Source organism: Cupressus sempervirens, chromosome 11, assembly GCF_028749045.1.
Source record: "Cupressus sempervirens isolate cs-2001-9-10 chromosome 11, ASM2874904v1, whole genome shotgun sequence".
In the NCBI taxonomy this organism is placed as follows: domain Eukaryota; kingdom Viridiplantae; phylum Streptophyta; class Pinopsida; order Cupressales; family Cupressaceae; genus Cupressus; species Cupressus sempervirens.
The window spans coordinates 107,607,478-107,633,134 of record NC_143128.1 but is presented as its reverse complement, the minus strand read 5'-3'; the positions used below and the strand labels follow the sequence as shown (position 1 = coordinate 107,633,134).

At 35.5% G+C, this 25,657-nt stretch overlaps 1 protein-coding gene across 1 annotated transcript in view; it reads left to right on the top strand.

Annotated features, from left to right (window-relative positions):
* The window catches only part of EMB1144 (chorismate synthase, putative / 5-enolpyruvylshikimate-3-phosphate phospholyase), a 36,888-nt gene that overhangs the window by 1,297 nt on the left and 9,934 nt on the right, over window positions 1-25,657 (top strand). Inside the window, exons 2-4 of the mRNA XM_089811381.1 lie at window positions 6,186-6,339; window positions 14,837-14,913; window positions 15,073-15,131. Of these exons, the coding sequence (XP_089667507.1) occupies window positions 6,186-6,339; window positions 14,837-14,913; window positions 15,073-15,131 (290 nt within the window). The remainder of the gene's footprint in view (window positions 1-6,185; window positions 6,340-14,836; window positions 14,914-15,072; window positions 15,132-25,657) is intronic.

The following is a 25,657-nucleotide window of genomic DNA, read 5'->3' as shown; positions in this document are numbered from 1 at the left end:
GTTTCCATTGTTCCAACAATGAAAAAAAGAAGATATAACTAGCAGAAAGAAGCAATAGTGTTTGAGTGCTAAGTGGCCTACAGTTTTCAACAATCAAGAGCAGAAGAGAAAGCTGCAAAATGAAGCAACATTGCCCTTAACGTAATTGGACCATGGTTTTCAAAGGAAGAAAAACTAACCAATAAAGGAAGCAACATTCTCCTCGGTTGGTTGAGACAGCATTAATGTTTGTTGTTCTGCTTACTGTTAGTTTGTGGTGATTGATCAGGGAAGTACTATACATACTCCATAATTTCTCGGTGGTGTTTAGGGCTGGGCCGGGCTCCGAGCGGGAGTTTGGGGACGGCAGCCCCTGAGAAAAATTCTTTTGGCATTTTTGGGCCGACATGTTGTAACTAATTTTAACCCTAAAGTGGCAAAAATACTTGTATAAAATGGCTTAGGGTTAGGAGTTTTCAGTAGTGCATTATACAGTAATAGCTTCTTGTGGTGGTGGGATTACAGATTGTAATTAGGTTGTAATCAATGGATAATAAAATATTGGACTCGCTGTTGGTGGACGTAGCCCAAGGGTTGGGTGGACCACTTAAAAATCTTTTTGTCTTGTGTTCTCTTTTGTGCGCATTATTATTTTCAGTTATTGGTTATATTTGCATGTAATTACTATTTTTGTCTCGTTAAATCCTAACACTGACTGTCAGGTTTTGTGGGTGTCATTTGGATATAATTAACTTTATTTTATCTCATCTCATCTGTTAACTTTATTTTATCTCATCTCATCTGTTCATTCTGAAAATATCATCCCTGACTTGCTCTGAACCTCACATGCTTACATTAATGCTTACATACCTATGAAGATTTGAACCCAAGGGTCTACATTGAAAGCCCCAGCCATTCTACCAGATTCCCTTCCTAATTATTGGTTGCATTGATATTACTAGTTTGAGAAGTTTAAATAGGTTTTTAATTTGCACAATACAGCTTTATTTACCTGAGAAACTAATTAGCCCTGTACATCTCTACCAATTTGGAAGTCAAGCAGTGGTGGCTGGGGTTTGAACTTAGTTTATTGTAGTATACTTTACCATAATAATTAAACATATAAAACTTTATTTTTTAGAATGAAGATATTTGGTGTTTGGGGACACACATATTTGCCAAAGCTCTTTTCGATTTTATGGGCCGAAAAGATTTTGTCCAACTTCTGTGCAGCAAACCAAGAAGAACTTTGGCAATGTATGAAGTTGGATTGCCTTTGAATTATTGTTCTATTTTTTGGGTTTGTTAATTCACATGATGTTTAGAAATTGAGAAAATATAGAAAAACTTTAGGCTTATAGGCAATGTCGGACCAATTTCTGTTCTCCCAAAATTTGCTTGCGGTTTCCACAAAGGACTTGCCATGCCAGTATTAAGACAGCAATTTTAATACATTGGATGCTCTTGCTTTATCATGACTTCTCTTCTCGTCACTAATTATTAATAGTAGCAGAAGATCTGTGTAGATTAGGACTACTTATAGTAAGAAGCCCTTAATTTCTTCGAAGCCATCCTTATGACTGTCTGAAAATTCAGTTATCTTGGGATCATCTTTATAATTTGATTTGCTTTCTAGTGCTGTTGCAAACTTTACTGACTGTTTCAGTGGGCAATTCATGTCTATTCTTTGATTTGGTTCATATCAAGTCTAGTATCATAAATGGTTGCATTAGTCTCATTCCAAGCTTTGTCAAATAATACATCTTGATTATCCACTTCTCTTCTCAGATACAGCATCTGCCATCTATGAGTAGGCATTTTATAATATTATATGTATTAGGGCAATGTTCTTGTATTCTGTTTAGACTGTAGAGCCTAAAAATGATTTACCTCTATCATCATTTTGACAAGTCTTTATACTTGGGATGATTTTTGACTAAATACCATGGAGCAGAATGGCTCAATAATTACTTCTTGGTATCTTAAACTACGCGTTTAAATTTGATGGGCTGCATTTGCCATCTTATTAACATTATTTTGTGTTTAATAATGCAAGCTTGGTTGTGAACTTAATCAGCTGCTCTTTGAGGTTCATTTATGTATAAGAGGTGTACCCTTGGGAATATGTAGAGAATTTGAGTGGTACGCTTGAATCTATTTGACATGAAATTCCCAGTAAATGTACCAGAGATCTTTGCTGCTATTTCTTTTGAGAAGGCAAAAGAGTGTTTCTATTACTGATCCTTCTTAGGAAACCAAAAAGCATTCACTAAATTGCAAATTGTATCCAGACAATAGTGTTTGAAGTCTAAAGCTCCCTTGAACAATTAACAGACGAAAACACCAGAGGCCATAGTGGAAATAAAAAAATAATGATAGTTAAATGCAAGCCCATAAACTTGAGCATACTGACAAAAGTTGCAGCATCAGCAAAAAAGTTACCCATCACCTCCTTGGAAACAACATCAACATGAGTCAAGGAGGTTAGCTGCAGGTCATAAATGTTGTCAGACAATCTTGCATCAAAGGACAGACAGATATGAGTTCCCTTGCAATCCACATTTCTTCTGAAATCAAGAGCTATCAGAATTTTAAAATTTTATCTTCATTTTTTTGATGGGCTTCCGATCAAGTAAAGTAGGATTTTGTTTAATTCTAGCAATGGCTGGTTCAGGAGAGAGACAACCAAGTTTGTGTAATCCCTGCTAAGAGTCAAAGTAGTAAAGATGATCCTTCGTGAAACTAAAAATTTGGGTTACCTCCTTACTGGCAACTCTTTGCATGACTTCAGAATTTCAAGTGCACCAAAAATCCATGAGCAGAGTTCAAGTGTCTTTGTGTCCATCGGTTGGTTTAATTGAATTCTTGAAGTAAGAAAATGCTGTCTATGTATACAACATAAAAAATAGGTTGATGAGACTTGAAGGTACAAAGAGTGGAAAGTTGGAGAAAGTCAGTGCTGAACATGCTTCCAATAAACTAGATGAGAATGAATACACTTTTCCATGCTGGCCCTTTTATGCCGAGACCTTTTTTTAAAGTTCTAATGGTACAATGTTTCAAGCAAGTTGTATACACTATAAAGTTCTTGCTATGTTGATTGGGGCACAACTTACGATTCCATTTCCAATTTACAGGGAAGACACTGAGACAACAGACATTAGAATATCCAAAATTTATCAGTTTTCCAGCACCACTTTGTACATGATTGGGACTAATGTTTATTTCAGCTACCTTCATATATGACATGGTGAGAATTTTGTCATTACAAACAATGGACAGGAGAGAGGACAAAGACCTGAATTAACATTGAAGACCTTGATTGGCATTTTTTATTTAGCTGTGGAAATAGATTGATGAGAGATTTAGCAAGTATAATGAAAAGAGATATGCCCCTCCTTGCAGTCCTTTTGAAGCTTCAAAGAAACAAGCAGGGGTCCTTTGAACCAAGATAAAAAATCAATGCAGAGATCTAACTGTATCTACTCTCACCACTCCCTTGAGAAATTGAATTTTCATCGGACATGGATATGAATGTCCCATCTACTGTTTTCATAGTCTTTTTTTCTAGTCTGATAAGATTATGAGACCTCATGCACAATTGGCATACTGTCAGAGATCTGCTCCATTTTGGTAAAATTCGTTTTTGACTTGTAATCAGCTTTTATGTAGTGTTACAGAGGGCAACGGTGAAGAAATTGAAGGAATCAGCTCTGGATTTTTTAAGGATAAGAACTAGGAAGATGCAGTCAAATTCAGGGGAAACATACCTTGACAACCCTGATTCACTGTATCTTTCTTTAGGATTCCTCGAACACATGGAAGAACCCTAGAGGAAAGCCATCTAGCGCTAGGAGCCTCTGCTTTCATCATTTTAAAAGATTTTTTAAAAAATTCATCGTTGGAGAAGATTAGCAGAGAATTGTTTTGTCACAGGTCAGGAATATTTTGAAGCTTCAACATTTGAGAGAATAGATGGTCATAGAAGTCAATGAAAGAACATAACTGCTTCATTGCTGATAGCCTTTGAATCAAAAAAAGTTGAGCTATTAGCAGTTTTTATCACTGACATATGGTTTGATCATCTCCTAGCAATACTTGACTAATGGAAGAAGCAAATAGTCTCTATATTAAGCCATAAGTCTGCTGGTTTTTGGTTTCTTTTTTTTTCTGAGTTAGGTGTATCAGAGTCTCAACAAGGATCCGTTTCTGTGAGTATGGAGCTCTCATGAATCATAAATGCCCATCATTTCTTATTCACGCTGCTCCTTTTCTTTGAAATGTTACTGAATAAGTTTTTGTTCCTTTCTTTCATCGATCTCTTAACATATTTGAGCTTCTTCTCAATATAACATCTGCATTTTCTGAGTGACGTCCTTGACCTTCACCAGATCTTCATATGAAGGAAATTTTTTTTTTCTCCTCTAAGCCACAAGAATGCAACTTGAAGGGACTGTTGAAGTGGTCTTCAGTCCAATTTCTTTCTAAATGAAGAATATGAAGGCTTCATCAGGACAGAAACTTTGAGAATATCTGATTGCAAGACCCAGTAATGTTCCAGGAAGGAGGAATGGATGATTCACTATATCTTATTGCAAGATCCAATGATGTTCAAGGCAGGAGGAAAAGTGGATGATTAACTCAAACTTATTTGCAATGTTTTCAAAGCCAGCTCACATGGTGAGATTGGGATTCAGCATCCCAAAGGAGGCTTCTGCTCATAAAATTGCTCAAATCCTTCTGTGATATGGCTTCTAATTGGGCACCTTCCCAAATCTTGGAGCAGTAAATTTTAGCAATTGTTAATTTAGGTTGCTTCAATGCTTTAGATGATAGATTTTCTGGTTAGGAACATTGTTTTGAGAGGCTTTATAACATTTTGATTTTATATCAACAATGATATTTGAGTATTTGTTTTCTCACAGGACACACTGGGATTCTGACATGGTTGTGTCCGCTGTAGCTCTTAAGATAGTACATGTGGTCCATGGTTATTAGTCAATAGTGATGCATCTGGGCTGCTATCAGAATTAATGAAATGAAAGAGTTTAATAACGTCCATGAGGCCAAAGCAGGCTATGGGACCTGCAAACTAGCACACCCAGCCGGACAGGGTGGGAAGAATCTGAAACCAGCTTTAACCTCTTATTTAAATCTGCTCTCCAATGGTGGTTTTTGATCATCAGGTTTGAATGAGAAATACAATTGGATTACATTATATGTTTGGGCACCAAATTCAAAATTCATTCTGGGAAAGTATCATTGGAAGGAGCAGGGCAGATGATGAGTGCTAGCATCCACAACAAAATGTCATCTATCACCAATTGTACCGCTGCTTGATAACTCGATTTGGAAGCATGAGAAGAGAGGCCCACAATCTAGAAAGCCATTGGATGAGGGTGTGCGTCTGCCAAAAAATATCACATGAATCAGGATACTAAAGGAGGTTGATTATCAATAGTGAGAGCTCATAGGAGTAGTTTTGTCAAACTGAGAAATGATGAGAATGTTTGATCAGTAGTCAAGCATGCAAAACAGCTTGGGGAACAATTGGCAGGAGGTCATAAAACAAAAAAATTGTTGCACAGCCCACTGATATTTTGCCAAATAAAATTTGGGGTATTCTACCTTTCTTTATTGTATCCTTCTTCAGCTTTAAGATGTTCAATCTGTTTTTTGCAATCTTGCAATATTTCGGGAATGGCCACAAATCTATCGATATACTTACGGAAGATGAAAGGGCCAAAAGGATTTGTTTGCACACAGTAACTAAATAATAGAAATAAAACACTTTTTAAAAATATATGGCTGTCAAGGAATTTCTTGTCAACCCCACAAGGGACTGGAGCTTTAACATCCTGTAGATTTAATTTGAAGAAACTTTAGGAAGTGTTGCTAAAATCGTATATAAATGCAGTTTCTTTAAGCATTTTCCAAATCTACTGAACTTTAGTCAAAATTAAGCATGCAAATATATGACGAAAATAATTGGAAAATATCACTTATTCATATATTCAACTCATTCACATGTATTTTTAAATCACCGCGATGATAAATTTTCAACTTGAAAGATTTAATCAAAATAAGTAAATTAGATTTTTTTGTGTTGAAAATCTTGCAAATTACTTTTGTACCTTTTTCTTCAATTTGCTATGAAGAGCATCCAGATGACAATTTATTCTGATTTTTCTTATATAAAATTCCAGATGTAAGAGCTAGTGCGGGAAATTCATTTGGCACTTTATTTCGTGTTACAACATTTGGAGAATCCCATGGTGGAGGTGTAGGATGTGTAATTGATGGATGCCCACCTCGTATTCCTATCTCAGAAGCTGATCTTCAAGTTGAACTAGACAGAAGGTTTGCTTCTTTTCTTTATAACAGATCTGTTTTAACATACAAATTGATCATTTCTACTTTAGTTGTCGACATTGAGAAAGACTCTATAGCATTTTGTCCATTAATTTAATTGTTTGATCATGATTCTGCAGAACTTACAATGTCTAAAATCTTTTAGCATTATCATTTATAATGGATTAAATTTTGAAAGACAGTTCTATTCTTTCTAACAACGTTTGGTACTTTTAATAATTTTTAGTTATTCATTTTGAATATTGCACTGTTGTATTCTAATGGGTTTCTTTCTTTTATGTTTTCTTACTTTGCAACATTTTAAAGTGCAATTTGCAAGCTGGAGAGGGTAAACAAAGCTAGAATTTTTTGAGAAATAGGATTAATATAAGTGGAATGGTGCATCTGTGGTATATTAGCTGTTGAGTGGTACCATAATTATTATTATTTTCCTACCATGATGCATATTGATTAAGAATTTCCTAGATCATATTTTACCCTGAATCTAGTTTGAATTGTAGAAATATTCGTTGTGTTGGTAAGTGTTGATGTCAGTTTTTTACCACTACATAACATATAGCGATTGAATACTTGATATGGAATATCAAACACTCAATCCCTCTCTTGAAAGTTTAATACTCATGAAGACATGAGAAAAAACTCCAATGTTCCTTACACCTGTGGATACTAACTCAGTTATATCGATGTTATTTGCTGGTAATCACGTAGGCGGCCTTACACTATTCATTCAAGGATATCTTGGACTTTTGGTGTGATGGTGGTGATGATGATAGTTTTGCATGAGTTCCAAATGGTGTTGGTGGTGATGATGACGGGGGTATGTTTAGATACTTATACCTTCCTAACTTTCTTCTTTAAAACTCCAACTACTTAACTACTTGCTATTCTACCCCTACTCCTACGAATGGAAAAATTAGCAAATGGACATGGATCAAATCTAATGAAAGCTAACCAGCGGCTCTACCTCCATAGATGCAATGGTTCAAGGGAAAGGACTAGTTTACCACGTAGGGCTTCCTAACAAGCCACTAGGATGCTAGTGGCCTAGTTATAGATCCCTATCAAACATCCACTAATATCACCATGCAACTGTCCATCTACTCTTACTCTTACTTAACAACTTCTTGAAATAAAATCTACTTTAACAACTTCAAAAGGAAATCTAATTCTAACTATTGGAAGTAGAAACCATGCAACAACACCAAAAGTTCTTAATCACCATGCAAGTCACAACAATGATAAAAAAAATGATTTTGGCATTATCTTAGCAACAATTTTCTCCGACCCTTTACAAATGAGAGCAACTAGCCTTATAAAGAGGCCAAAATTTACAACCAGTGGTAGAGATAAAGAGGCAAAATCAACGATCCAAATTGAATCCTAGGAACTCTAATTAGGGTTGCCATCATTCAACCAATTACATGAGGGCACCAACTTTGTGGGCCAATGAGAAAATTACAATAATTTGACAGCCAATGAGAACATAGGACACTTGGCATGATTTGATTGCATGCACAGGAAATTGCCACCTCATCAACCTTATCTTATAAATTTATTTAATCTTTAAGATGTGGTGAAGCCTTGGATGCTTGAGCTCGTCCTTAGAAGCTTTCCTCATCACCACTTGAACTTGCTTGTATTCGATGTCCTGACCTTGAAAGGGTGAGGTCTCCATGCGCTTGGGGTAATCTTGCCTTAGCCTCAATGGCTTGCCCAGACGTGAACCTCCGTGCAATTTGAGAGTTTTGCTTTTGGCCACCACCTTGAAATCGAACTTGACCTCTTTCAACCTTTTGTCTCGCTTTCCTCCTTCATTATCCTTGCCTTCCTTAACCTTCCCGGTCTTTTCTAACCTTCCTATTCGAATTTGGTTTTCATGAATAACCAAGCCTTGTGAAGCCTCAAATATTTTCAAATCACTTCCTCCAAATTTGCTCTTCCTTGAGATTCACTTTTTAGTTTTCACTGCCTCTAAATCAAATAAAAGAGGTAGGACCCCATATAGAATTGCTTTTGATTTTGCATTGTCCTAAGTTGCAACTCTAAATTTAGCTTATAATCCTAGCCCAATCAAATCTTTTCTTTCCCTTTTCAATTTCATCAATAAAGAAGTACATTCGGTTTTCAAATTGCATACCTTGAGCTAGGCCCATGATCCGGCTGAGAAGCACAATGAGATCGCCATACTCTAATTTGAAATCTGACATGGTGAGCCTTGATGACTTGGTGACTCCCTTCTTGCCTTCATGTAGCCAATCTTGCTTCAGATGAATGAAATAAACCTCCTAGTTATCCTGGAATAACTTAGCCATCTGATCCTCATTACTACTGTCTCCAGGGGGATATTAAATGCTTCTTCGACCACTTGTCTGCCGATGTTGGCTAACACTCTCTTTCCTTCATAAAAAATGATGGACTTACTAACGAAATCAAACTGGGATGCACATTCCATGACCAATTTTGGACAAGGCAAGGTAAGAGGGAAGGCCGTTGCATGTACAATTTCGCTTTTGTAAATCTTCTTTGCCATGGGGGATTGTCCTTTAACTGTATCATGTTTACTGTACCGATATTGGTATCACTTGTTCGCCTCACTTTCGAGAAGAAGGCGGTCTTGGGCATCATGTCTTCCTTGTCTTTCTTGGTATTCGTTCACTTTGGGTTCTTGCCTGCACTATCACCTACCATCCTAAACACTTATTTCTGCCTCTTCGTTCTAAATGATATGGACTACACTTATCGATCTCCAACTTTCTTTCTATCAATGGAATCTAGCTTATTTCTGCCTCGCCAAGTCCTATCTCTACACTTATCAATCTCTAATCTTCAACCTAGGGGTGAGACTACCACTTATTTCTGCCTCTTCGTTTCCTTAGGATGGACTACACTTATATCTCCCAACTTCATTCCTAGGGTGGTCTAGCTTATTTCTGCCTCGCCAAGTGTCCTATCATGAAATCTACACTTATCTCTCCAAATTTCAACCTATCAATGGGATGATGAAGTGGTGGATGATGAATGTAAGAAGAATATAAGGGAAACGAAACCAAGCAAGAACAAGGAGAAAAATCCGCTTATAGACCAATCTTCAGCTCTAAAATGAATTGAATTTTACCTTTACCAATAGCTAGGCCCTTTTTGAATTCGGATTAGACCTTACGAAAAGTAAGCCTCTTTGCAAATAATGATGCCGTTCTATCAAATAAAACTTGCCCAGATTTGGTGCAAAATTCGCAGCCCTTTGCAAGAAAATTAGACTCCTTAAAATCGCCAAGCGAAAGGAAGATATTCAGATCTGCCCTCCAAATCGTCTAGGGCAAAAATTCGTTAAAGTTGGAGGAAGGAGACTGCCAAACAATGAGAATATTTGCCCCAAGTAAAATCGGCTAGGGCAGAAAATTTAAGATCTGCACTAAGAAGAAAATCGTCTACCAAGGAAGGAGAAATCTGCCAAAGAAAATAGCCTAAGGTTGCAAGCTGCCTCTCCAGAAGGAAAATCGCCAAGTATAGAAGGCTGCTCCTTCAAGAGAATTGCCAAACACATGAAATCTGCTCCTTGAAAAGAAAATCACCAAGCATAGAAGAAAGCTGAGATGGAATGAGAAAATGGGAGAGGAGGAGCCCTCTTACACCACACTCCCTTTGCTCCTCCAAGCTGGCCGACTAGCCCTGTAGGAGAAGAAAATTAAATTAGAGCTTTATCAAATGGCCCAAATTTAAATGCTAAGCCAAAATTTACTTTGCCTATAGTGAAATTTGCTCATTTAATTGCCGGTTGTGACAAAAAATTGCAAAATAAAATTAAGAAAGCCTTGGAGATGTTAAAATTTTTCATTTAATAATGTTTTAGTAATTAAAATATCATTAAAATCAGATTTAGCGAGCTAAAATTGACTTTCAATTTTAATTTACCAATCTCTTTTAATATTTTTTAAATCTTCAAGGCAATTTTTTAACCGATTTAATGCAAAATTTTGCAATTAAGTCCACTTTCAATTTTGCAATGCAATTTTAATTTTTTTCCAAAATAAATCATTTTTCTAGCATTCAAAATTGGTTTTTCCAATTTGATTTCACTATCACAAAATTTCCCTTTTCACCAAAAATTAAAGACTTTCCAAAACAATTAAACCTAAAAAATTTCATTTTGAAAATGCTCAAGATTATACAATTACATCCAATTTTCAAAATCCGTCATAAGTCCCAAAAATTTGTAAACTTATCTTGCCAAGTATTGTTCTAAAAAAGTTGTCTTTGAAATTTGTTTGGCCTAAGGATAAAATTACATGCCTTGGAAAATCAAGTTAAGACTGGGTGAAAAAAAACTCGAACCACATCCCTCTTGGCCCGAAGGCGTCCAAGGTGTAAAATTTTCTAAATCTAAATTTTTTGGACAACTGCAAAAAAAATTTGCCAAGGCGATCAAAAAAGGGGGTCCCCAAAATTTTGGGGCGATGGTGTGAAAACCTCACAACAGTAAGCAAAGTTGATTATTATTTTTATTTGTAGCTGAGATGATATTCGAAACATGTTTCTATTCTATACTGATATTTAGCTACAATTTTCATATAAATTCCATAGATCTGGCATATTGGAGTAAATATCAACCAAAACATCCATACAAAATACTTAGGTCTAGTGCTGACATAAACTAGATAGATATACACACATAAATTGATTGGACCAGAGTATTTCATTCAAATAACTCATTCAATGATTAAAAAGATTGCTGCTTTAGATAATTGCTGACAACAAAGATATAGTGATCACAAATATATTTAAAAAATATTTTAAAGGCCAAAATGCCTGAATGCTGAATGCTGAATTTTTGTGAAGTGCATATGCAACCTCTGTGTGAATCCGCCTTTAAGAATCTTCTTTTAGCTCCATTTATGTCCCATAGGCAGGAGTAAGATAAATCTTTATTTTTGCCGAAGAATTTACTCAATCTTCCTTATGAAATATAGACATTTCTACAAAACACCCATGTGAAATTCACGTATTTTGTAACCATCGCTGGATGCACCATTCTTTGTATGTTGGTGATGGCGTTTAGCTTCATTGGGATAAGCATATGTCTAGCAATTAACGACAAACAACTCCAGAAGATAAAGACCACCAATATGGGCCTTAGTCTAGTTTTCAAGAAGCTGGATTGGGTGCATTTCTATTAGATCTTAGAGCTCAGCTTGGTCCATGATGTTTTCAACGTGAGCAATATCAAGGCATATGCACCAACTCTCATGGGGGAGGTTTCTATCAGTCTTCATTAGGTTACAACTTCCAAGATTTGGTGCTTTATATGATCCCAATTGTTATACGAGCTCCATTAATGTACCAGAGAAAGGAGCAAGACAAGTCTTATGTTTTTTTGAATGATTCAATCAATTTTATCTAAGGAAACTATGCTCAATATTCAGATGCACACCAATTGAATGTATACCTAAACAACTGCAAAGTAACCTTATCAACAGTCATCTCTTATGTCAAAACTTTCATCATTTAGTCTAAAAGTTTGAAAGAACTTAACCTACGAGATGCAATGATGAGATCATATTTGTAGTGATCTCTCTTCTGTTGTAATGTCCCCACTAGCAAGGACAATAATACCTGCAAAGCCAATGTTAGAATTTATACAATAATAAAATATATTTCACTATTCTACCCTCTATTCTAACCCAACCTTAAAGACGTCTCCACATCGGGATCAATAACCCTCTTGAGAATCCTGAGATCCTTGGTTACTTCTCTGTCTTCTATGAAGTGCTCCCTTTAAGGTCCTTCCTAGAAGAGACATTCTCTATCTAGGGCTCTTGACACATGCATATGTTAACATCTATGGAATATTTTGGCTTTATAACCATATTAAGATCACTCTCTTTCCAAAGGGCCTCTCTTGACCTTAAGCTATTAACCACATTAAGACCACTCTCTTCCCTAATGAACTCTCTTGATCTTATGCTATTAATCATATTAAGATCTCTTCCCTAAAAAGGAACTCTTTTGATCTTAAACCATTAAGTCTTGTGCATTATCTATTTTGAATTACATCTTTACATATACATATGTATATGCATAAGTTATCCACAAATATGATTCATTAATATAAATAAATTTATAAACATAATAAAATAAATATAATCCATAAACATACCTTTCTTACCTTTCTATTTGCTTGGTCCATGTGGTTCTATCATTAGTTGACCCTTCAATGAATTAGTCCTTCTAGATTATCTCAACTCTATATTTACTTTCTAGAATTCCTTTTCTAATTATAAGGAAATGATAAAATAATATTTTTTGTTTCTTCTTTTCCAAGAGTCACGACCTTTAATAATACAAATCCTTTGAAAAGTCACAACACTTCATGGTTATAATTCTTTTGAAAAGTCACAACACTTCATAACTAAAATCTTTTGGAAAAGTCCCAATACTTTATAATTATAACATTTTTGAAGAGCCACAATTGTTCATAATTATGACTCTTTTGAAGGTTCACATCCTTTCAATATCATTGATACCTTTTTAGAAAGTCACTTCCTTATTTTCTTCATATTACATTGCTCTTCTATTTTCCTTTTTGAACTCCTATCTCCTTCTCTCTCTCTCTCTAAAATAAACTCTTCTTCCTTTTTTATCTTAATTTTAAGAAGTCATGTCAATTTGTTATATATCTCTTGGCTTTTTTATTAGATTTAGTTAATTTATATTATTCTATGTTATATTATTTATTTACTTACTTATTTGTATTTATTATTAAATTCTATTTAGAAAGTGAACATACTTTCTACAACATTGTCTCTTTTATTTAATTTAATTAATTAATTAATTAATTTTGATTTTATTATTTTTTAATTATTTAAAATATCATATTAAATATTATTTCTTTGATAATATAGATTAAATAATAATAATTTCCTATTTTTATATTTTAATATTAGTTTTAATATAACTTTATAATTATAATTTATTTACTAACATTGTATTATCTAATTATTATCAAAATTCATCTCAAAATGGGGATATGACACCTATACATTGCCTAGTTTATCAAAGCTTTTTCTATCCGCATACTCATTAAACTAAGGAAGATATAATGTGCAAATAAAGAATAAAATTCCCACAGGTAAGCATTTTAGAGAGATTGACTGGGAATTTTTCCCGTGCTTGGCCAGTGAGCCTTATCCAATCAGCACTTCTCCTTATTTTGGAAATCTATTTTAAATCAACCATTTTAACAAAGAGAGCATGATATCTGTTTTCAGTCTTGATTGCTATTGCCTTTATATTTATTGCTGTTTGTATATATCTGAATAATATCAAATTATTAGCAGATAAGACTTACGATTGTAATAATATCACCTCAGTGGCAAATTTTTCTTTCCATTTTTTTAATATTCACTTTCTAGCTTAAGCAAGTTGTAATGTTTTTCTGTCCGGATGATTTCTTCTCCAATCTCTATATAAGGAGAAGAACCTCTTTGCAATTTTACCCTTTTAATTAATAATTAATAAATATTAAAATATCGTGTCCTATTAAATTTCATCAGTATAGTTTCCTTACTGGCTTTTGTTGCATGTCTCCTGAGGTTTATTTTAGCTGTGAGTGTTATATTACTTGTGCACGAACAGATGGGAACAGCTGAGCAGAAACTTAATGAATGTGGTACTTAAATTATATTGGCAACAAAGGGTATTGTGTTGGATTCAAAGTACGGCATGTATCCGCTTTTTGTAGCTTCCTTACCACCTCAGAGATGATTTAAGACGTTTGTATTGTAGATCTATGATTTGTGGTAAGGATGGTCGTGGACACATAAATTGCAGTGAAACTCTTAAATTTATTATGTTTCAGTTTGTATATCCATAGTCTATGTCAAACTCTCGGATGATACTTATAGAACAGCTTAAGTAAACTGTTCTTACCATGAGACTAGTCTACGATCAGAGGATGGCTTTAACAATAGCAGATGTGTGTCTGTGGGCTACTTTTTATTTTGCATTGGATGATGATTGATATGTGCTGCTTTCTTTTATAAAGTTGATATACTGATACTTGTATCTTGATTTGTCAAATGAGCACTGAGTGATAATATCATGTCAAACTATATGTGCTTAGTTATATTGCTATTGATTTGTTGATAACTGTTTATCTGTTCAAAATGGCTTATAAGAGGATTAGTGATCAAGGATTGGCCTTAGAGTAATGTCAAAGGTATAGGGTAGTAGAAGAAACTGGTAGGCATTAGGCACTGACCATGGGATTTCGATCCTACTACTCATCACACATTTTTGTGAATGTGTTTATGGGTTCTCTTGTCTTCTTTTGATCATCACTTGATCTTAAAGTCAATATTTTCCCCCTTGCATGTATGTATTTCATTGAAAGCTGCCAAGAAATTTATATTGTGTTAGCTCATCTTGTCAGAGAAGATGGCTGATTATAAGTATTCTGAATGCCTTTTCAATTTTTTTTGAACTTTAGGAGGCCGGGACAAAGCCGTATCACCACTCCTAGAAAAGAAACTGACACATGCAAGATTCTGTCTGGCCTATCTGAAGGTTAGTTTTCAAATTTAAGCACTTTGTGAACAAAGACTGTGTTTTGAACTCTTGTTCTATATGGGGCTTATTTTGTTTCCTAACAGCAAATACATGATTGATACTATTGTATAATATTTATGGTGTTGAGTATTTGATCATCTTTATAGTTTTTTGCAGGTCAAACTACTGGAACACCAATTTCTGTTCTCGTTCCAAATACAGATCAAAGAGGACATGTGAGTAATTGGAAACAAATGTAGAAAGGCTTTTCTTTGCATATGATATTCAATAAAAAGAAACTTATACCTAAGAATGTAATTTTTATTCTGAACAGATGTTGTGTATCCTGAATATATATATATATATAATAATTTTTTGAATGTAGTAAAAAAGAAAAGAAGACATGTATGGGCATTCAAGTGCATTTGTGAATATCAAAGATGATGCACACTTGGATCTCTGGTGATTGATAAGGAACTCATTAGTATTGACTAGCAAAGGTACTTATGCTAATAGTGCATCGTACCATGTCATCAACCATTTTGGACTTGTCTTAAGACTTTCTTATGGGTTCCTCCAATATAGCTGGGATGATCCAAGTGTTCCATCCCTTTCAAGATTCAAGTGTTATTGAAAGCTAGCAGAAATTACTAATATGAGAGTGGTAGTACCATGTATGGATCATTAAACTTCAACTTCTTGGAAATAAGTCTAAAAGATCAAGACTTCAAGTTGGTAGACAGTCAGTGTTCAGAACCAACTTACAACTGACAGAACCCCAGGAGAAACTAAAAGAAAGATTAATCTTTAACAGGGATTTTTCTAATGTCTTGACAATATCTTTAGCATAAATAAAATGGCCAACAGGGTTCCAGCTAGGAATAGTTAGCCAAGATCTTGCTCTCCAGAGCAGTCTCAGCCTCAAGACCCACAAAGACATCGATTAATGTTTTCTGCTTTCATAGCTGCCTTAACATCTGAAAAATGATCAATAGCAGTATCTAAGGCAGAACCAATTCAACAGCATGAGGAGGTTCAATCTTCAACTCAGGTTCCCTGAAGCAGGTTGAATATCTCCATTTTCTGGTCAAGCTACAGCAGGAGCAGTCTTGGGGAGGCCATTGGGGTGTGCCACATATTCTTTATGAAGATACTGAAGCCCTAAGCAATAAATTTCTGGAACTCTTCTTTGGGCAATTTCAGCATCAAAGTGAATTGCAAAGTAACTGAAGGAAAATGACAAAAATCTGTAAGTGAGCACCTCTTTCCTTTTAACTGTCATCTTTTCTTGCCTAAATAAAAACCACAACAGTTCAGTGGACTCAACATGCCACAATTTCATATAAAATCTATGGAACATCTTTAACACAACTAGTAAAACTGTTAAAACCAAACTGAATATCAAACCAAGAAATACGATCCCAGCCCCACAAAAAGCCCACCCATCCAAGAAAATACTACCAACAGCTTTAGTAAGTCTACAGTTAAAGAAGATGTGAAAGGCTCTCATTATATTGCACAGATAATAGGGTTCCCATCTTAAACCTAGAAGAATGCAGTGTGGTATCCAGAACATGCTTCTAATGCTGTAGGAATCATCCAAAGCAGAGCATTTATCTAACAAGAGGATTAAATAAAGTACAATTCACCTTGCCACCGCTATTCAAGCGGGAGTAATCTGTAATGACCCTGCTCAAATCTGATCCCAAAATGCTGATAAAGGTTCAAGTAAACACTTTGCATACAAGGGTCATATGACTGATATAAAATTTCAGTTTGCTTTTATGGCTCTTTCCTTCACTTAGCATCAATAAGAATGCTTGCAAAAAGACTCTAAATTGACTAAACAATGACCTAACATGAATGTGCAACTTATTTTGACAATATTCAATGCATATATGTGACTGAAACTACTTGCAATATGCAGTTACAACAACTAGTAATTTTGACAAACACTTGGTATACAGAATTATAACATTATTTATGCCAAAAAAGAGAACCTACAGCCAATTGACATTTTGTCAAACAATTGGCATGCAAACTAATAAGTTGATCATGAATGATAAATACATATTCAATTACACTATATCAGACCAGCAATTTATGTCTCCTTTATTGCACATAAAATGTTAACTTCAATACTGGTATGAAATGGCTAAGACTCTTGGCTTACATCCGCAAGAATAATGCTTAAATCTGATACAACTTTCACCTACAGCCTTACCTCCTAATATGCATCTAAATGATAAGGACAATGCATGTAATATCCAAAGGAACCTGATTATAGATGGCTGTAATAATTTTCTCCAATGTTGTCTTTCTGCTTTGCTTTTTTCTGATCTGCTTTTTCACTTGCTTTTTTCGGATCTGCTTTTTCGCTTTTCTTTTTCGAATTGCTTTTTCGGATCTGCTTTTTCGGATTGCTTTTTCGGATTTGCTTTTTCAGATTGCTTTTTCGGGTCTGCTTTTTTGGACTGCTTCCAGAAACTCAAACCCTCAGGTGGTCTGAGTATACAAATTAAGCTCAACTTGAAATGGCTGAATACCACTTCCAAAGTGCAACCCTTCAGAAGGTCTTTCACTGATGCAGGAGCATCTTGCATTGGAAAATTATTGGAAAAAAAAAAAAAAAAATTTGAAAAAGAAAAAAAGGCAAAAAAAAAAAAACTGGAGGAGAGAGAAAAGTGACGAAAATTAGAGGAGAAATAATAAAAAAATAAAAAGGAGAAAAGAAAGGAAAAGAGGATTTTTATTTTCGAGGTGCATAGGTGGCATAAATAGAAAAATAAAAAAAAATAGTTGTCATTACATTAATCGAGGTGTGTAGGTGGCATCTTAGAAGCTTGTGGAAAGTTTCTTAAATCTTGCATTTAATATTTGTTGTGATCCATAAAAGAAATGTAATTTTCTAATTGGGCCACATGGTGGTGCTTAGTTGTAATTCTAGAAGGTTATGGAAGTTTTAGAAGGTTGTGGATATTGTGTAGGTGGAAATTCTAGAAGGTTTTGGATAAATCATGTATTTAATATTTGTTGGGTGCTTAGTTGTATTTGGGTGGGAATTTAATATTTATTTAAAAGTAGTTGTATTTACCTTTTATCCCACATTGGTTGTGTTTGTAATGTCTTGGATTAGAAGTGCCTATTTAAGCAAGGCTTATTATCATTTGTAATCAAGTTCAAGAAATAGAAGCTCGAGGAGTAGAAACTTGAGAAGTAGAAGTTGTGGAAGGAGAAGCTCAAAGAGAAGCTCAAGGAGAAGCTTGATATCATCTTGTGGGTGTTGTAAGGATCTTCAAGTATAATAAAATTTCTTGTGAAGCATTTTTTTTGGTCTCCATATTGTTGTTTTCTTGATTGTGAGTGGGTAAGGGTGGTGTGGCCCTTCATCATTCACTTCCTCAGTTATGCAATCTCTTGAGAGGTATCGTTCTCAAGGATTATGCTGAATATTTGCAGACCTGGATGGTGCCACAAATGCTCAAAGAGAATGGTAGTAGAATCATTAATTCGCTTCTGTCCAAATGAGAGGCCAAGCCCTCTATTTATTTACTTTTCTAAGAAGTCACTAAGGACTTCTAGAAGCATCCTTTTCTAAGAAGTTACTAAGAACTTCTAGAAACATCCATTTTAAAATCCCATTATAATGCACTTTAATAATAAATAACTTTATAAAAAAGTGCAACTCAACTTAGAATTATAACATGTAGGCCCCGTATAAAAATGATGATAAAATATAAATAAAATAATATCTCCAAGAGCATAATGAGCCATCCAATCACCAAATAAACGCCAAAAATGACTCTCTCATCAATCCCATCTGCCTACGAGAGTCTGTAATAGGCAAATCCACGAACAATGCCATGTTGTACTAAAGAGGAGACAATACATAATCAAGATACCACTTGATATTCTAAGAATTAAAATACTCCACAGAGAAAGAAAGCTTAGTGTGGAGAAATTTTGCTAGATAATTCAATCAAGGAAGGATATTAGCATTACTTTAAATCCTCTCAAATTTCATATTTAGAGAAGCTCACTGGAAGGAGAACCTTAGATGGGATTTTTATGGCAAGATATATGTTGTTTCTTTGAGATCCAAGAATCTTAGACTTTCCATTTGCCTCCTTCCAAAAAATTGTAGACTTCTGTCTAAACACATTAGTAAAGTACCATATAACTTTAGAGAGCTGTTAACACAAAAGTTTGCACCCTTGCTTGATGTGTTAGCCACAAGCAACCTTGTGTGACATGGAAATAATTTCGCAATATTCAACCAAATTGGGAGCAGGATAGAATTTCTGGTATTTGAATTAGGTCATTTCTTGATGACTGCTGAAATATTTGCCGAGAGACAGCTTCGTCATGAAAAATCAAATATGATTATGCCCAAATTCGTCTTGTGATTCCCTCTTTGCCCAGAGTTGAGGCAAATTGACCCGCTCTGCCACACAATGTTATAATTTATTTTTTATAGTTTTAGGTTTAAATTTTTTATTTTTGATATGCATAGGTTTTAATATTATTTATCATTGCATACTATTTTTAAATTTTGTACTTTGTAATGAACCTGTCTGTTCAGCAACTGATATACTGATGGAGATATATGTTGTTTTTGCAAGTTTGTGTCTTTTCAGATTTTATGGGTTTATGTATTTTTTCCCTTGGTTTTTGAAATACATAAAACTTGAATGGAAAATATTGAAAGTAAATACAAGAAACACAACAAGTGATACCAATTAACAATTATGCAATTATTGTATTATTTTGTCTATGCATTGAGAATTGCAAATAACGTGGAACCCAATTTGTATGTGAATTGATTGACCCAATGCTCGGATTGCAGTTCTGGAATACATATCCACCCTTTTCTAACAAATGGCAGACACATGTAGCAACCAAACTGAACAGTAAAGGGAATGCTGTTTCTAATCCAATCAATTGTCCACCAAATGTGCGCAGATCACCTAGAGTCACACGCAGGTTGTGAATATGCAGCTGTATGTCTTAATTGACAAATTGCAGGTCATACATTTAATTTGCTGGGCTTGGGAAATGCCCACCCAGGCCATCAGGAAGAAGATTCAGGCCCACCAAACTCAAATGCAGCCTCTTCTACAATGCACACCCTGCTAAAAGCCAAAACGCTGCCCTTCTAACACCTGCAATTTCCAGTAATGCAATCGCAGGACAACAAATCAGGCTGCCCAGCCTTAAATCATGATGAACAGACCTGGTAAAAGGCTGCAGACGTTGATGGGGTCCATACGCAGCCACCAAATGCAAACAGCAGTCTCTATCCCTCTAATTGAACCCCCAATGTGCAGCTATGGAATTGATGAAACAAATGCAAATAATATCTTCCAATAACCTATCTCCTTTGACATAGAAAAGACAATAGGAGAGATGGCCAATTGTATACTGAAGCACAATTGCCAATGCAAATTCAGAGCAATTCTCAGAATATTTTCCAGAACCCTTATACCTCAGCAAGGGTAATAATTTCAGAATCTCAGAAAAAGCCACAAAGACAACAAAAGCAAATAAATATTCAAGTGTGCTTTTCCCAATGAAATGAACTCATATTTATAACTCCTTGTTGATAATATTTTCCAAAAGAACTCAATCTCAGAAACTGTGAAAGTTTTCCTAAAGAACTCAACTTTTGAAAATTTCAAGTCAACTCTTTTAGTAATGTCTCTTAATATAATTATTATAATAAAATATTATTATAATAATGCAACTTTAATAATTAAGTAATAAATAAGAGCTCATGCAATTAATTACCACATCCACTGTAGGTGACACCCAACTATCAGAGCCACCCACAATATTGCCAAAAATAGACTTACTATAATAAGTAAATCTGCACCCAAGACCCCCAAATCACCTTGTCAGCTCATGAGAGTCGCTATGATGAACTAACTCCATTAATTGCATAGACTTGCCAAAAATGGGGACATTGCAGTCCTCCCTCCCCAAGATTGCTTGTCCTCAAGCAATTCAACATTACACTGAAACCTTCACCAGGATCCCATAAGAAGCACGTGACATCCCTGTCATCACTGAACCAACTGTATGCCAGAACCATCATTAGAGCCAATAACATGATCTGTAACACAACACCCAACACTTGTGCTGATGATGTAGAAGTCTAGACATCACTAGAAGACAACTCAATAGGAGATTCCAACATACTCTCCTTTACTGAACCTATCCAATCATCCCGCAAATAATCCAACTTAGATACAGACCAACTCTGCACTCGATGCAAGTCCTGAACATGAGTCAAATATCAAACTCTAAACACTCATCGTAGTGTAAACAAAATTGCCACTATGGTCATCCTCGTTGTCATCCTTAGGTTGCTGTGATGACTCATCCTCAATCTCATCCGTGTAAACCCACATGCCACTATTTGCTACCTCTTTTGGCCGTAATGCACAAGTATGACCTTTAGAGAAAGGCCCATTGCACCAATAGCAGAGTTTTTGTCTCCTCAAATCCTCTCTAGAAGTTTCATTAGTTCTCCCTATTGACTTGCCCTTGTCCTCCACAACTAATGGGGACTCCTCATCAATAGACGGAGGGGCATAAGATTTTGAAGCAATTTTGCTTCGAGAAGATGACTCCAAATTGTGTGCCTTCCTCATCGCTACCTATAAAGAAGATGGGTCTAACAACTTAACCCATCCACGAAGTGGCTCAGTTCATACCTCCATAAATAGCATCACTCGTTTGTGCTTTGAAATATCATAAACCATCTTTGAAAGTCTTCGAAACTCACTAATGTAACTCTCTAATCCACCAGATTGCTTCAGCCGAGCCAACTCACGGAAGTACACCTCTGGATCCTTCCTATCAAGTCTCTTGATTAGGTGACCCACGAACTCCTGTTAGGAAGTGATCTGGTCATGCCGCAAGGAAACTAACCCATTGGACCACTAGTCATGAGTATTTGTCCAAATGCAACACTCCAAATCTGATAGCATCCACCTTTGACATAGGATGCAAAGCGAAGTAAGTGTCAAGCTTATGAATCCGAGCTCGAGTTGTAACTCTCCTGCTACCATCAAAGTGTTCTAACGTCCTCTTACTGGCAACTTACTGTAACTCTGTCTGTCGAGGCCTCTATCTCTCAGGTGTCTTGCCTTGGAATGCTCTCACTTCTGAGCCAGGAACCTATCAAAATTTAGATGCTCTTTAATCACTTACGGTAAAGCATTCCACTCCCCAAAGTGTGCTGCCATGTCATTAGCAAAAGGAGTGGTCTTAGACTCAACATTAACTGCATCCACCTTGGGTCTCAGAAACATGTGCCTTTGTAGCCTATCATGAGTGCTAGTATGTATGCCAGCTCTGTTAACTAACCCACCACTATCCTCAACTCAAATCCGATTTGCATCTCTATACCTATCACCATCTTGGGTTCTATCCTCGACTCGAGATCTATGAGAACCAACAAAAACATCTTGAGCTATCTCTCTACTCCATCCTCGAGGTAGTGTTATCCTAGGTCACAGGGTTCGCCAAATTTTCAGCTTCAGGTTTAAAATTCGGCGGAGCTGTGAAAAACGAAAAACATTCGCATAAATTCAGGATGAAATTCGTCCATGACTTTCTGTTGTCATTTTCCAGGAAACATATTATAGTTCGCCATTTTTAGGGTTTTTCAATTTCTGTTGATGTAACCCGTCATCTATTTGGGACAGACTCTCCACTCGGCAATGAAAAGTTTGCATGCCACAACGATGCTACAACGACAACGACCAATCTTCTGCATGTACAGTGATCAATCTTCTATGTTAGAGGAAACAATGATGGAAATTACCCTATCTTGACGAACATTCCAAACATTTTCGTTCTCTCTTAGCTTTTAAATAGTTATAACTTTATTATAAACTATGCCGTATGTAATTTATTTAACAGTTCGACAAACTTAATTATAAATTATAATGTATGTAATATATTTTTTTTTATTAATAGTAAAACATTTTTATGCACATTTTTTATAAGAGAAACTTTAATGTTTTATGTATATTTTATTTACAAAATATTAATAGTTTGTATGTTCGTCTATTATTATTTATTTATTTATTACATTATATATATATTTGAGAAGCTATATAAGGCAATTTTTTTCAAAATTTTGGACCTTGCCGAACTTCATCTGAATCTCTTGGTTGTTGAATTTGAACTCGAACTCGAACCATGTGGCTTAGGTGCTATTTGCTACAGAGTGTTAGACAATTGCTGTAGTACACCTGTCATCTGTTGTTGTCTGGCTGCCAGGTTCCTGAATGTCTGCATAGCTTCTCTATCAATCTTAGCATCAACATCTCTAACTCCTGAACCCCCTGAACCACCCGGACTACCAACAAACCCAAACTGTATCTCAGGCTCACCTTTTTTAGGTGGAGTTGTATGACCTCTACGGGTATAGTGCATACCTGACACAGACCTTCTATCATCTCCCATGATATTGAATGCAAAACAACCACCAATGCTAACAATTCCTGCACAAAACCACTGATCAGTAACTTTGAGCCCAATTCCTGCAGGCTGGCTGGAAAACGCTCTGATACCACTGTAATGAACCTGTCTGTTCAGCAGCTAATATACTGATGGAGATAATATGATTTTTTTCTGAGTTTGTGTCTTTTCAAATCTTACTGGTTTATATGTGTTTTTTCCTTTGGTTTTTGAAATACATAAAACTTCAATGGAAAATATTGAAAGCAAATACAAGAAACAGAACAAATGATACCAATTAACAATTATGCAGTTATCGTATTTTTTTGTGTATGCATTGAGAATAACAAATAATTTGGAACCTAATTTGTATGTGAATCAATCTACCCAATGCTCGGATTGCAGTTCTGGAATAGATATCCACCCTTTTCTAACAAATCACAGCCACCTGTAGCAACCAAATTGAGCAGTAAAGAGAATGTTGATTCTAATCCAATCAACCGTCCACCAAATGTGCACAGATCCTTTTCTATTGAGCAGTAAAGAGAATCTTGATTCTAATCCAATCAACTGTCCACCAAATGTGCACAGATCCTTTTCAATTGCCAAACGCAGATCACCTGGAGTCACACACAGGTTGTGAATATGCAGCTGTATGTCTTAATAGACAAATCGCAGGTCATAGATTTAATTTGCTGGGCTTAGGAAATGCCCACACAGGCCTTCAGGAAGAAGATTCAGATCCACCAATCTCAAATTCAGCCTCTTCTACAATGCCCAACCCTGCTCAAAGCCAAACTGCTGCCCTTCTAACACCTGCGATTTCCAGTAATGCAATCACAGGACACCAAATCAAGCCGCCCAGCCTTAAATGATGACGACCAGGTCTAGTAAAAGGTTGTAAACGTTGATGGGGTCCATACGCAGCCACCAAATGAAAACAGCAGTCTATCCCTCTAATCAAACCTCCAGTGTGCAGCTATGGAATTGATGAAACAAATGCAAATAATATCTTTCAATAACCTATCTCCTTAGACACAGAAAAGACAATAGGAGAGATGGCCAATTGTATACTTTAGCACAATTGCCAATGCAAATTCAGAGCAATTCTCAGAATAATTTCTAGAACCCTTATACCTCAGCAAGGGCAATAATTTCAGAATCTTAGAAAAAGCCACAAAGGCAACAAAAGCAAATAAATATTCAAGTGTGGTTTTCCCAATGAAATGAACTCATATTAATAATACCTTATTGACAAAAGTTTCCAAAAGAACTCAACTTCAGAAACTGTGAAATTTTTTAAAAAGAACTCATCTCTTGAAACTTTCCAACTCAACTCTTTTGGTAATGTCTCTTAATATCATTATCATAATATTTTTGTATGGACATACCCAAATATACCCAACCCCTAAAAAAGTTCTGTCGTATCCACGTACCTGTATTCAATTCAGCAATTCAGGTTTTTGTATTGTGAACACTGAAAATGATCGCAAGACATGATAAATGATGTTGCATTGCTCACGTGAAATAGTTAGGATCCATCTACATTGAATCATGAAGGGTTTTTGGACCAGAAAGGACTGCACCAAGGCTATATGATATTTCATTATAACACGAACATATATTTTTCTGCATTTTTCTTATTGTATGGATTCCTTTAACCTTCCAAGGAGCAGGCATTTGGTAGACTGACATTTATACCTCAGAGATGGCAATTAGCAGTTTCCAGTTCCACTATGCAAATTCTTAACTTAAAGAGATATCAAATTGCATTTGTAAATCTGCTTTTATTCAGAGGCTATTTAGATCTGTTGTAGAACATGATATAACAGTGCAAGTAGCTGAAGCTGTTTTGCCTATCACAGGTTAATAAACTTATTTGAGCTTCAGTTCTGGTCAGCATGTGGTAAAAGTTGGAGGATTCTGAATTCGAAATAGATTCCACATAAGGAGATGTGCAGAAACACCTAAACTTTTTATTGTTAATTAACATTTGTGTCAAAATGTAGACCCTTACTAATGAAACTTGAGTAAGAATACATGTATGTAGATAAAACTATTCTCAGAGAGCAACTCATAGACTAATTAGTAACGGTAGATCGTGCTTGGAAATCTTGGATGGCTTTGTTATCTTATCTGAGACAGTGTTTGGTTTGTGACCATAATCATATGGTTGAAAAGTGAGTGTTTAGGACATAGTTTGAAACAAGTATTCTGAGGCAGTTATAATTCCTTTTACACTCAGTTAAGCAGGTTTTTGACTTGACAAATTCCTGCAAGTTTCTGAGCT